General features: G+C 46.1%; 1 protein-coding gene across 1 annotated transcript in view; it reads right to left on the reverse strand.

The window, feature by feature from the left end:
• The window catches only part of NUP214 (nucleoporin 214), a 395449-nt gene that overhangs the window by 139382 nt on the left and 241969 nt on the right, over positions 1-14098 (reverse strand). The window contains exons 16-22 of the mRNA XM_063936801.1: positions 11091-11240; positions 10588-10746; positions 10361-10464; positions 4014-4187; positions 3770-3880; positions 3455-3513; positions 2937-3218 (exon numbers count right to left, since the gene is read on the reverse strand). Of these exons, the coding sequence (XP_063792871.1) occupies positions 2937-3218; positions 3455-3513; positions 3770-3880; positions 4014-4187; positions 10361-10464; positions 10588-10746; positions 11091-11240 (1039 nt within the window). The remainder of the gene's footprint in view (positions 1-2936; positions 3219-3454; positions 3514-3769; positions 3881-4013; positions 4188-10360; positions 10465-10587; positions 10747-11090; positions 11241-14098) is intronic.

A 14098-nucleotide genomic window follows, 5' to 3' on the forward strand; every position in this document is an offset into this window, starting at 1 on the left:
CAATGCTTCAAAACAGAGGGTAGTGGAGGGTTGGTCCCCATTTGGACCCCTGGGGTAGAGCGTAATGTCTTTAAGTTCAGCAACGTACTAGGCCATGCAGGACCCCTGCAGGCAAATGTTGTCCATATGCTTCAAATATTAGTATCTGACTGTACTCTAGGCAATCAGGAATAACATTGGTACCCCGTTTTCAGGCTTGTCCTTGGACATACTCTTTATCAGACATAACCGTAAAGATAAGTAAAGAGTGTGTTTAACCACCTTCAGATCTCCAACAGCCGCCCGAGAATGATCAGAATGGCTCAATAAAAAAATAAATAAATAAGCTTAAGAAAATGTGTCTATCTCAAACACTGAAGTATCCCAGCATGCTGTGGGGGTATAAAAGTCAGAGAAGTATTTTTTTGCACAATTGTTTTTGCAAAGTGATCATTAATTTGCACCTGACAGACCAATTCAATTGTTCTGGGCACACATTAGTTATCATGTTTATCACACACAAACAGCCTGTGTTTAGAAGCTTAGTGTGGCTAGACCCATCTAATGTCCTGGTTAGTGTGCCTAAACCAGAGTTTTCACACATTTCTGCTCGCCACCTCAGGAGGCTGCAAGCAGAAATGTGTTCTCGCACGTGCCCAAAAGGAGCAAAAATTGTATTGTTCCGAGAGGGTGCCAACAAAGTAGAGCCATCAGGACAATTTAATCACCCCCTTAGTGCTAAGCTGAAAGTGCCCAGACTACAAATGAGCCATAAAAAAGGCAATAATCAATTGTTTAGAATGCCGGCAGCCAGTAGACGGGCCCCCCAACGGAGCTATTCATTTGTTTCTCCGATCAGGTGTTATCAGCTGGCGGCGGATCAGATAAACCCCCCCCCCCCCCCCCTGGGGTGGCAACCTGAAAAGAGCAAAGTGACCTGTCTGAGGGCTCAAATGGGACTTTTCGCGCAGCGCCCATTAGTTTGGTCGGGTTTAGCGTCTTAACGCGGCTAAATCCAATCCCTCTGGGCGCGACAAATAAGCAGATATGAATATTCGCCCCCCCTCATCTCCCGTCACTTCAGACAGGAGATCAGAAGTGATAAACAATGGAATATCACTCCATGTGTAAGCTTATTATTAGCTTTAATATATAAGGCTCCACAATGTGTCTTGCAGAGCCTTGCCAGGAGGTATGTTAAAGAGCATTTAGCAGCCTGTAAAATGTCAGATTTGAACACCTAAAGGGGGGTACACACGGAGAGATCCGTGCTTAAAATCTAAGCAATCTTGCTAGATTGCTTAGATTTTAAGCACGGATCTGCCGTGTGTATGCCCTCCAGCGATAGCGATGCGCGGCCCCGCGCATCGCTATCGCCGGTGCTAGATTGAGCCTGCATGCAGGCTCAATCTAGCGGGTCGCTCACCTCACCGTTGTGTGAAGTGAGCGGCCCCCCGTCGGCTTTCCCCCTCGCTCAGCACATCGCGCTGTGCTGAGCGGGGTGAGAGATGTGTGCTGAGCGGTCTGTGTTAAGATCGCTCAGCACACATCTCTCCCGTGAGTACCCCCCTTAACTTCAACACTCATGCATACAAATCAAGCTACTAACACGAGACCAATGTAGAAGCTCAGCTACATTTACACACACTGCAATTCCCATACATACTGCTGTGTTATCTACTGGGTGCAAGCTCTTGTCCCGTCTAAATCTAGTGGATCCCTATGGAGTCCACTGAAAGACTATTCTTGTACTTAGAAGGAAAATAAGGATATCCTATTCTGATCAAGTCAGAAAACCCTTGCAAAAAATATTTATAAGCATTTCTAAAGGATCCTTTAAGTAATGGAAATTTCACATCACCTTACTGGTAATATACATTGTTACACTATACAATATTTTATATTATATATATATATATATATATATATATATATATATATATATATATATATATATATATATATATATATATATATATATATATAGTGGTAGTCATGTGACTGCCGGTCGGCTGACCGACAGTCACATGACTTCCTCCGTGAGCCCGACGGCTCACTATCCCGATGGTCGGCATGCCGACCAACAGGGACTATTTCCACTCGTGGGTGTCCACGACACCCATAGAGTGGGAATAGAACCCGTGGCGACCGCAGGTCGCCACCGAGCCCGCAAGGGGCTTGCTGCACTCGCCCCTCCCCGCCGGGATCCCGGCGTCGGTATGCTGCCGGGATCCCGGCGTCGGTAAGGTGACCGGCGGTCACCCGTACTACACCTATATATATATATATATATATATATATATATATATATATATATATATATATATACACACACACACACACATATATATATATATATATATAATATATTTATTTATACACACGTATACATAAATATATACATTGTGTGAAACATGTATATTTGCTATTCATAGGCTCCTAAATGCCTTGATGAATTTTGTCCAAACTTGGTACACATACCCTTCGTTGTCCAATGAAATACTGGCCGGGTTTAAGAACTAAAACAATCCACCCCCCAGGGCCATATACCTGATATACATATACTATTTTGAACCAGGTAGCCTGTTCTGGGCATTCCACTGAATGGATTTGGAAAAAAAAAACTTTAATAACAGAAATAATCAGAATTTAATGATTTGATTTAACCGACAGAAATGGAGGTGGGAAAACCAAAAAATGTTGCATAAATTATCAAACGGATTCAGGGTGTCATCCCTTCATCAGGACAACACTGATAAAGGGTGACATCCCAAAAACATTTGACTGTCTAATCAATACAGTTTGCGTTATCCATTTGGAAATAAAAAGTAAATAAATCACACACACACACACACACACACACACCACACACACACACACACACACACACACACACACATATATACACACACACACATATATATATTTTCTTTTGTTTTTGTTATTAAGAGACTCACGGGTGCTTGTCATGGGTCCAGTACATGGCTGAGATTTTCCAAATGTAAGAGATGGGGTGGTAAAGCCTGGCTGCACAGACGTAGTACGTGTAATAGGCACATGACGTGCAGGCCGGACAGGAAAAGGCTCCGGTGGTGGCGTGTCCCGCCTAATTGAAACTGGCTGTGGTGGTGCCCGTAGCACTTCATTATCTGCTGCTTCCGAAAGAGAGGACGTGGAGCTCACATCATCCAGGTCTTCAAAGTAACTAGGGGCTAGGAATGATGACCGGGAGAGGCCAACTAGAAGAGACATACAACGCAATATAGATTAATGATCTGTCATACACTTCCAGGTGTCAGATCATTCTTCTTATAGGTGTCAGATTGTATTCTGAGATTTACGGTTATACCCAATGTAAGAAAACACTTAAATCCCTGTTTTTTTTTTACAAACACTGTGTGGCAGGTGATTTAGGCTGGCACTCTGCCAAATCATCTAGCAATTTCTATACTGAAGGAGGAGGAATCACCATTACCTGGAGCAAGTGATCTAATTCCAGGAGTCTTCCGCTTGGTAAGGAAGTTTCTTAGCTGACTCTGTTTCTTTCTCTGTTTTTTTTTTTTTTTTTTTTTTTGTATTTGTTTTGTAACTTGGCTGCAAAACAACAAAGTATAACTTCTAGGACCAAAGTAATAAGTGTTCAGACCCCCCACTAATAAATAGAGGACATTCTCACGACCAGAGAACGGACAGCCAGTCAGCACAATTCTGAGAATTTAATAAGCACTAGCATGGTAACATAATATTTGATAACTTTAACAAATCTGCATGAAAGGGCACAAACAATAACCAAGGTTGTGAAGTTGGGAACTCACGTGGAGCTTTTGGCGTGGGCTTGGGCTCTTTGTCCTCTGCAATCTTGGGCAACGCATTTCGCAGGCTTTCTAACTCCATTTCAAAACTGTAACGCAGAAATAGGTGAAACGTAGACCTAAGCGCTAATACGCTGCAGGAGTACATTCATCAAAGAGGCTTGCAAAAATACAAGATTTTGTACAAGGTTTAAATATGGTTGTTCTTAGTTTTTGTCTCACCTCTTATTGGTGAACTCCTCACTAGGCATGTTCCACTTGGAGATCTGGTTGTAAAGACGCAGCTGCTGCAAGCTCTCTACCAGCTGGTTAAGACGCTGCCTCTGCTGGTGGATAATTTCCTGGTTGTTAGCTAGTGTGTTAAATAGTGTCTCACGTTCCGGAACAGCGATGCTTCTGATGAAAACAAAAAGCAACAAACACTAACTGAATACATTAAAAAACCCTGTAAATAAATTAAGCGTTCTTGTGAAGTCTATGGCACATGGGCATAGCCTTGATACACTGGTCTCCACCAGCATACCCCAAGGTTAACCATGTGGACACTATGGACCCTGAAAAAAATAAGATTTTACTCACCGGTAAATCTATTTCTCGTAGTCCGTAGTGGATGCTGGGGACTCCGTAAGGACCATGGGGAATAGACGGCTCCGCAGGAGACTGGGCACATCTAAAGAAAGATTTAGGTCTATCTGGTGTGCACTGGCTCCTCCCCCTATGACCCTCCTCCAAGCCTCAGTTAGGAACTGTGCCCGGAAGAGCTGACACAATAAGGAAGGATTTTTGAATCCCGGGTAAGACTCATACCAGCCACACCAATCACACCATATAACACGTGATAGGAACCCCGGTTAACAGTATGATAACAATTGGAGCCTCTGAAGAGATGGCTCACAACAAAACCCGATTTTTGTAACAATAACTATGTACAAGTATTGCAGACAATCCGCACTTGGGATGGGCGCCCAGCATCCACTACGGACTACGAGAAATAGATTTACCGGTGAGTAAAATCTTATTTTCTCTGACGTCCTAGTGGATGCTGGGGACTCCGTAAGGACCATGGGGATTATACCAAAGCTCCCAAACGGGCGGGAGAGTGCGGATGACTCTGCAGCACCGAATGAGAGAACTCCAGGTCCTCCTCAGCCAGGGAATCAAATTTGTAGAATTTAGCAAACGTGTTTGCCCCTGACCAAGTAGCTGCTCGGCAAAGTTGTAAAGCCGAGACCCCTCGGGCAGCCGCCCAAGATGAGCCCACCTTCCTTGTGGAATGGGCTTTTATTGATTTAGGCTGCGGTAATCCTACCGCAGAATGCGCCAGCTGAATAGTGCTACAAATCCAGCGCGCAATAGACTGCTTAGAAGCAGGAGCACCCAGCTTGTTGGGTGCATACAGGATAAACAGCGAGTCAGTTTTTCTGACTCCAGCCGTCCTGGAAACATAAATTTTCAGGGCCCTGACTACGTCCAGCAACTTGGAATCTTCCAAGTCCCTAGTAGCCGCAGGCACCACAATAGGTTGGTTCAAATGAAAAGCTGAGACCACCTTTGGGAGAAACTGAGGACGAGTCCTCAATTCTGCCCTATCCATCTGGAAAATCAGATAAGGGCTTTTTTCAAGACAAAGCCGCCAATTCTGAAACCCGCCTGGCCGAAGCCAGGGCCAACAGTACGACCACTTTCCACGTGAGATATTTCAATTCCACAGTCTTAAGTGGTTCGAACCAATGTGATTTCAGGAATGCCAAAACCACATTGAGATCCCAAGGTGCCACTGGGGGCACAAAAGGAGGCTGAATATGCAGAACTCCTTTGACAAAAGTCTGAACTTCAGGCAGTGAAGCCAGTTCTTTTCTGGAAGAAAATCGACAGAGCTGAAATCTGGACCTTTATGGACCCCAATTTGAGGCCCAACATCACCCCTGCTTGCAGGAAGTGCAGAAATCGACCCAGTTGAAATTCCTCCGTCGGGGCCTTCATGGCCTCACACCAAGCAACATATTTTCGCCAAATGCGGTGATAATGTCTTGCGGTGACATCCTTCCTGGCTTTGATCAGGGTAGGGATGACATCCTCCAGAATACCCTTTTCCTTCAGGATCCGGTATTCAACCGCCATGCCGTCAAACGCAGCCGCGGTAAGTCTTGGAACAGACAGGGTCCCTGCTGCAGCAGGTCTTGTCTGAGCGGCAGAGGCCAAGGGTCCTCTGTAAGCATCTCTTGAAGTTCCGGGTACCAAGCTCTTATTGGCCAATCCGGAACCACGAGTATGGTTTTCACTCCTCGCCTTCTTATTATTCTCAGTACCTTGGGTATGAGAGGTAGAGGAGGAAACACATAAACCGACTGGTACACCCATGGTGTCACTAGAGCGTCCACCGCTATCGCCTGAGGGTCTCTTGCCCGGGCGCAATATCTTTTCAACTTCTTGTTGAGGCGGGACGCCATCATGTCTACCTGTGGTTTTTCCCACCGGTTGACCAGCATTTGGAAGACTTCTGGATGAAGTCCCCATTCTCCCGGGTGGAGGTCGTGCCTGCTGAGGAAGTCTGCTTCCCAGTTGTCCACTCCCGGAATGAACACTGCCGTCAGTGCTAACACATGATTCTCTGCCCATCTGAGAATCCTTGTGGCTTCTGCCATCGCCATCCTGCTTCTCGTGCCGCCCTGTCTGTTTACATGGGCGACCGCCGTGATGTTGTCTGACTGGATCAGTACCGGCTGGTTTTGAAGCAGGGGTCTTGCCTGGCTTAGGGCATTGTAAATGGCCCTTAGCTCCAGGATATTTATGTGAAGAGAAATCTCCTGATTTGACCACAGTCCTTGGAAATTTCTTCCCTTTGTGACTGCCCCCCAGCCCCGAAGGCTGGCATCCGTGGTCACCAGGACCCAGTCCTGTATTCCGAATCTGCGGCCCTCTAGTAGATGAGCCCTCTGCAGCCACCACAGCAGCGACACCCTGGTTCTGGCCGATAGGGTTATCCGCTGTTGCATCTGGAGATGGGACCCGGACCATTTGTCCAACAGGTCCCACTGGAACGTCCTTGCGTGGAACCTTCCGAATGGAATTGCTTCATACGAAGCTACCATATTTCCCAGGACTCGTGTGCATTGATGTACCAACACTTTTCCTGATTTTAGAATGTCTCTGACCAGAGATGACAATTCCTCGGCTTTTTCCAGTGGAAGAAACACTCTTTTCTGGTCTGTGTCCAGAATCATTCCCAGGAACAGAAGACGTGTCGTCGGGACCAGCTGTGACTTTGGAATGTTTAGAATCCAGCCGTGCTGTTGTAGCACTTCCTGAGAAAGTGCCACCCCCACTATCAACTGTTCTTTGGACCTCGCCTTTATCAGGAGATCTTCCAAGTACGGGATAATTAAAACTCCCTTCTTGCGAAGGAGTATCATCATTTCGGCCATTACCTTGGTAAAGGCCCTCGGTGCCGTGGATAACCCGAACGGCAGCGTCTGGAACTGATAGTGACAGTCCTGTACCACAAATCTGAGGTACTCCTGGTGCGGAGGGTAAATGGGGACATGCAGGTACGCATCCTTGATGTCCAGGGATACCATGTAATCCCCCTCCTCCAGGCTCGCAATAACCGCCCTGAGCGATTCCATCTTGAACTTGAACCTTTTGATATAAGTGTTCAAGGTTTTTAAATTTAAGATGGGTCTCACCGAACCGTCCGGTTTCGGTACCACAAACATTGTGGAGTAGTAACCCTTTCCTTGCTGAAGGAGGGGTACCTGGACGATCACTTTCTGTGAATACAGTTTTTGAATAGCCACCAACACTGCCTCCCTGGCAGAGGGAGTTGACGGCAAGGCAGATTTTAGGAAACGGCGGGGGGGAGATGTCTCAAATTCCAGCCTGTACCCCTGAGATACTACTTGAAGGACCCAGGGATCCACTTGTGAGAGAGCCCACTGTGTGCTAAAAAACCTGAGACGTGCCCCCACCGTTCCCGATTCCGCCTGAGCAGCCCCAGCGTCATGCTGTGGACTTACCGGACGCAGGGGAGGACTTCTGCTCCTGGGAACTAGCTGTGTGTTGCAGCTTTTTCCCCCTTCCTCTGCCCCTCGGCAGAAAGGATGAGCCTCTAGCCCGCTTATTTTTCTGGGGCCGAAAGGACTGTACCTGATAATACGGTGCTTTCTTTTGCTGTGGGGTAGCCTGTGGCAAAAAAGTCGATGTCCCAGCAGTAGCTGTGGAAACGAGGTCTGAAAGACCTCCCCAAAAAGTTCCGCCCCTTTATAGGGTAAAACTTCCATGTGCCGCTTGGAGTCGGCATCACCAGACCATTGCCTAGTCCATAACCCCCGTCTGGCGGCAATGGACATAGCACTTATTTTTGATGCCAGCCGGCAAATATCCCTCTGTGCATCACGCATGTATAAGACCGCGTCTTTTATATGGTCAATCGTTAGCAAAATATTGTCCCTATCCATAGTATCAATGTTTTCCGACAGGGAGTCTGACCACGCAGCAGCAGCACTGCACATCCAAGCTGATGCAATAGCGGGTCTCAATATAATGCCAGTGTGTGTGTATATAGCTTTTAGGGTACTTTCCAGCTTTCTATCAGCAGGTTCTTTTAGGGCGGCCGTATCCGGAGACGGTAGTGCCACCTTCTTTGATAAGCGTGTCAATGCTTTATCTACCCTAGGGGGTGTTTCCCAGCGTGACCTATCCTCTGGCGGGAAAGGGTACGCAGCCATTAACCGTTTAGAAATGATCAATTTCTTATCTGGGGAAGTCCACGCTTCCTCACACACCTCATTTAATCCGTCAGATGCAGGAAAAACTACTGGTAGTTTTTTCTCACCAAACATAATACCCTTTTTTGTGGTACCTGGGGTATCATCAGAAATGTGTAAAACATTTTTCATAGCCTCAATCATATAACGGGTGGATCTATTGGAGGGTACACTCGTCTCATCATCGTCGACACTGGAGTCGGTATCCGTGTCGACATCTGTATCTGTCATCTGAGGTAGCGGGCGTTTTATAGCCCCTGATGACATTTGAGACGCTTGGACAGGCACAAGCTGAGTAGCCGGCTGTCCTATGTCGTCAAACCTTTTATGTAAGGAGCTGACACTGTCACGTAATTCCTTCCATAAGTCCATCCACACTGGTGTCGACCCCGCAGGGGGTGACATCACATTCACAGGCATTTGCTCCGCCTCCACATCATTATCCTCATCATACATGTCGACACAGCAGTACCGACACACAGCAGACACACAGGGAATGCTCTTACAGAGGACAGGACCCCACAAAGCCCTTTGGGGAGACAGAGGGAGAGTATGCCAGCACACACCAGGGCGCTATATAACACAGGGATATCACTATACAGAGTGTTTTCCCCTATAGCTGCCTATAATATATATATATATATTGCGCCTAAATTGTGCCCCCCCCCCTCTCTTTTTTACCCTCTCTGTAGTGCAGGACTGCAGGGGAGAGCCAGGGAGCTTCCCTCCAACGGAGCTGTGAGGGAAAAATGGCGCCAGTGTGCTGAAGGAGATAGCTCCGCCCCTTTTTCGCGGACTTTCTCCCGCATTTTTATGGATTCTGGCAGGGGTTAAAAAGCACCTATATAGCCTCTGGGGCTATATATGGTGCCAGTTTGCCAGCCAAGGTGTCAGTATTGCTGCTCAGGGCGCCCCCCCTCAGCGCCCTGCACCCATCAGTGACCGAAGTGTGTGGTGTGCATGAGGAGCAATGGCGCACAGCTGCAGTGCTGTGCGCTACCTTGGAGAAGACAGAAGTCTTCAGCTGCCGATTTTCCGGACCACCTTCTTGCTTCTGGCTCTGTAAGGGGGACGGCGACGCGGCTCCGGGAACGGACGACGAGGTCGGGTCCTGTGTTCGATCCCTCTGGAGCTAATGGTGTCCAGTAGCCTAAGAAGCCCAAGCTACCACCACTTAGGTAGGTTCGCTTCTTCTCCCCTTAGTCCCTCGATGCAGTGAGCCTGTTGCCAGCAGGTCTCACTGAAAATAAAAAACCTAACAAACACTTTCTTCCTAGGAGCTCAGGAGAGCCCCTAGTGTGCATCCAGCTCAGCCGGGCACATAAATCTAACTGAGGCTTGGAGGAGGGTCATAGGGGGAGGAGCCAGTGCACACCAGATAGACCTAAATCTTTCTTTAGATGTGCCCAGTCTCCTGCGGAGCCGTCTATTCCCCATGGTCCTTACGGAGTCCCCAGCATCCACTAGGACGTCAGAGAAAAATGATATACACAATATATATTCTATATAATAAAAGGCTAACGCTGCTCCTCACCTCTATGGGGGGAATGCAAGCTTTTTACGCCCTGGCGGACACTAAATGGCGCCCGACAGAGCAATTTAAGTGTTGCACCATTCGGTCGCGTACAGTCGCCGGCGCCGACATTACCGTTATGATGCTCCGTCAGATATTATATTATATAATATATCTATATTTCGGGTTAATAAACACTGCAAAAGGAGGAAATAGTTGCTTCTGAATTTCAGTATCCCAGATTTGAATTAATGCCTAAGCCAGACTATGTGTAGGGCAGAAATACAAACTTTTGTTGTCTCTTATTCTGCAGATGCCGGTCCCACTCTATATCCAGGACATCATTCACGTCTTGAACGGCAAACTTCACGTATTGATGGAGTCTGCGAATCTCCTGCAGAAGAGGGACAAGTTGTGCACTAGTGGGACAGTATAGAAATAGGACAAGCTCCATGTTCAGTTATGTGACCAATTTAAAAAAAAAAAAAAAGTCTGCCCAGCTCATCGCCAGTCTTACCTGCATCTGCGCCTCACTCTTGGGATCCAGGGGTTTTTTATACAGAAGTTGGCGATACTTAGGATCCTTTTTCCGCTCGTCCTGCTCTCTAGCATCCTCCACACTGGCAAATGCCTCCAATAGGGTAGTTTTGAGACAGCCAGTATCTCCATGCAGAGACTAACAATATAATATTAACATAAAAAGGTCACAGACCATCTTAAAGATATATATTTACATAAGATTTATATTAGCATGAAGACAAAGCATTACGATCAAACCACTGGATCATTTTAATAATAATACGTGCCCTCAACCTGAAGATGACCCATGAAAATTATTTATGCAGGAGTAAGAAAGTTGGGAATACACACGCTTCATCAGACAGATCCTGCAAGGCATCCCTTTCACTATGGTCCCCCCTACAACATTAAGAGCTTTTCTATCACACATTATAATTATTAGGGTGAAAAAAAGCCAAGAGTCATCGCCACTCAGTACAAAACAACTACAGGGCTACTTACCTCTGTAGTCTCCTTGATTTCCTGCAGAAAGGAATGGAGACCATCAGACTCTGTCCTCAACTGTCTCATCTGTTCCTCACTCCCCACGGTGAAGCAGGCCTTCGCTGTCCGTGCTTTCAGGTCATCCATCTCCTTTTGAAAATGAGCAATCTGAACCCAAAAACACCCAAGGCGTTCTAATTAGAGCAATTAAATCCACATAGAATGAAAATGTATAAGAACATGTCCAGTAGCCCACAGTCTGATAACACTTGCTGAGCATCACGGAAGACATGTGTGAGCAACACCTGCAGCTGCCACTGCAGCCTACTGTGTACCATCTCTTCCAGCCATATGTTTACAGCAATTACACAGTCTCTTTTACACATATATGGTCAAATAATAACTGGAAACCCAATGCCACTAGGAGTCAGGTGCATCATAAGAGGACCATCACACCTTAATATGGCTAACAGGCTACGGGAGGGTTCCGGTATAAAAGATAGATAGTGTCTAGGTAGACAGTCAACAGATATACACCATACATTAGACAGACATTAGGTCGACAGGGTCAAAAGGTCGACGGTCATAAGGTCGACATGAAAATGGACAACATAAAAAAGGTAGACACCATGTTTTTTGCATTTTTGTGGTTTGTGTGGATAGTTTTGTCATCTGGGACCCCCAATTGAAGAAAGGTATACGCTCGCCACACTTCGGGCATGGCGGCTCGCTGCGCTCGCCACAAGGTTTATAACCAACTCTATGCCAACATGGATAGAGAAGGTATGAATTAGTTCAAAAACATGTTACATTTAAAAAAATAATAAAGTCTATCTCTTTATGTCGACCATTTTCATGTCGACCTTTTGACCCTGTCGACCTAATGTCTGTCTAACATATGGTGTCTATATTGACTGTCTAACTAGACACTGTCTATCTATTGATAATGTCAATTATTATCTTAAAACACAAAGCTATATCACTAGACTCGCTATTACAGTGGAGCCGCTATGGGCGCTAGACTAATTACACACACTACGTACTAAGTACGCTATTTGCGTATTGAGTACTGTATTGATACGCACTTAGCGTATTAGACGCTATGCCGTGGGCACAACGCACACGCGGCACGTACACACACGGATTCACGCTACGGACTAAGTACGCTATTTGCGTACAGAGTACCGTATTGATACGCTCTTAGCATATCAGACGCTGTGCCGTGGGCACAACGTACATGCGGTGCGGATGCACACAGAGTGAAATACTGTAAACCTTATTAATGAAACAATGTAAGGATATGCTTATACTTTAAACCTTAGCAGCCAAGTACTGCAACGATGTAATACCTTAAAACCTTGAGTAGCGCTGGCGGTATGAAGTACCCGCAGTGCGTACACCTTAACAATGCTTATACACTTTATACCGATTAAGACGCTATGAAAGCCCTTTGCAGGAAAGTGAAAAAACAACACCGATTTGTGGTAAACCACGGGGCTCTAACACCGCAGTGGATTATTCAGAGAAAAAGGTAAACAAGTACAATTTATACACTACAGACTAACAAGGAAATCTAAACAGAATAAGTGAGAATAATGGCTACAGAGAATATACATACGTGGGGAATCGTTCGCAAGCGCGTCCTGGACCAGTCCTCCGTTATCAGGTAGATAGCGTTCAGAGTCTTACTGACCGGCCAGGCAACAGTGGTCTTTTTATACACAACATGAATACACAATACAATGGTCACTGTAATCTCATTGTTCATTGGACACAGAGATGTGTCCTTACATTACAGCAAAGGTCATAGGTGGATTTGAAAAGGTGGGCTGTGTCTTTCCCCAACTGTTCTTGTGGATGGTATCCTCTGGATTCCCGCCGCATGTGTAATTTACAGCAAATACAGTTAATGTTCATATTCTACTTTTGTACATAACTATACGCAGGAGCAAGCAATCTTTTCCTAACTAACACCGGAATGTTACCCTTAAAATACCCTACAGCTGGATACTAGACACCACCTTTCAACCTTTATCTGACCCTTCCTATCATGCAAAGAGGAATCTCTCTGTCCAGGAACTGTTTTAACTAATATTACTCGCTGACATGGTCTAGGGGAACTATGGGTACAAAATGCATTATTTGGGTTAAATATGTTATGTTCTAATAGCACGCTACACGCTCACAAACTCCGCCGTAAATACACATATCACGTGCAGGGTCGCCGGAGCGACTCCTACGCAAACTGCGTATCACGTACAGGGTCGCCGGAGCGACTCCTACGCAAACTGCGGAAATGTGCACAGGATCGCTGGAGAGACTCTTACGCAAATTGCGTATATGTGCACGCACGGAGGACTGAGTGCACGAGCAGCGGGCATGTGCATGGGGTTAGTGCAAGGCATATGTATCATGATATTTTTCGACTTTGACACGATCAACCGGATACCCTACGGGAGGAGAAGGGGGGACTGAGGGAGGAAAAGCAAAAGTTTAATTTTACGAAATATGAAAAAGCTCTATCATGTAACCTAGGCCAAATTCTATGACAAAATTATTTTTATACAGCCATCCTTTAACATATGCATTAGACAAATACAAAGGAGAAGTAAAAATAGGATTTTGGTACCTACCGGTAAATCCTTTTCTCCTAGTCCGTAGAGGATGCTGGGGACTCCAAAAGGACCATGGGGTATAGACGGGATCCGCAGGAGCTTGGGCACACTGAAAAGACTTAATCTGGGTGTGAACTGGCTCCTCCCTCTATGCCCCTCCTCCAGACCTCAGTTATAGGAACTGTGCCCAGGAGAGACGGACATTTCGAGGAAAAGATTTTTGTTTAAACTAAGGGCTACAAACATACCAGCCCACACCACAAACATACCGTACAACCGGAGTAACATTAAACCAGATAACCGTATGAATTAACAACAGCAACAAGCTGAAACAAGAAATACACAACCCGTGTATAAACTAATTTAACCAGCAAGAAAACACTGCAAGTAACAGTCCGCACTGGGATGGGC

Source organism: Pseudophryne corroboree, chromosome 8 (genome assembly GCF_028390025.1).
Source record: "Pseudophryne corroboree isolate aPseCor3 chromosome 8, aPseCor3.hap2, whole genome shotgun sequence".
In the NCBI taxonomy this organism is placed as follows: Eukaryota; Metazoa; Chordata; class Amphibia; order Anura; family Myobatrachidae; genus Pseudophryne; species Pseudophryne corroboree.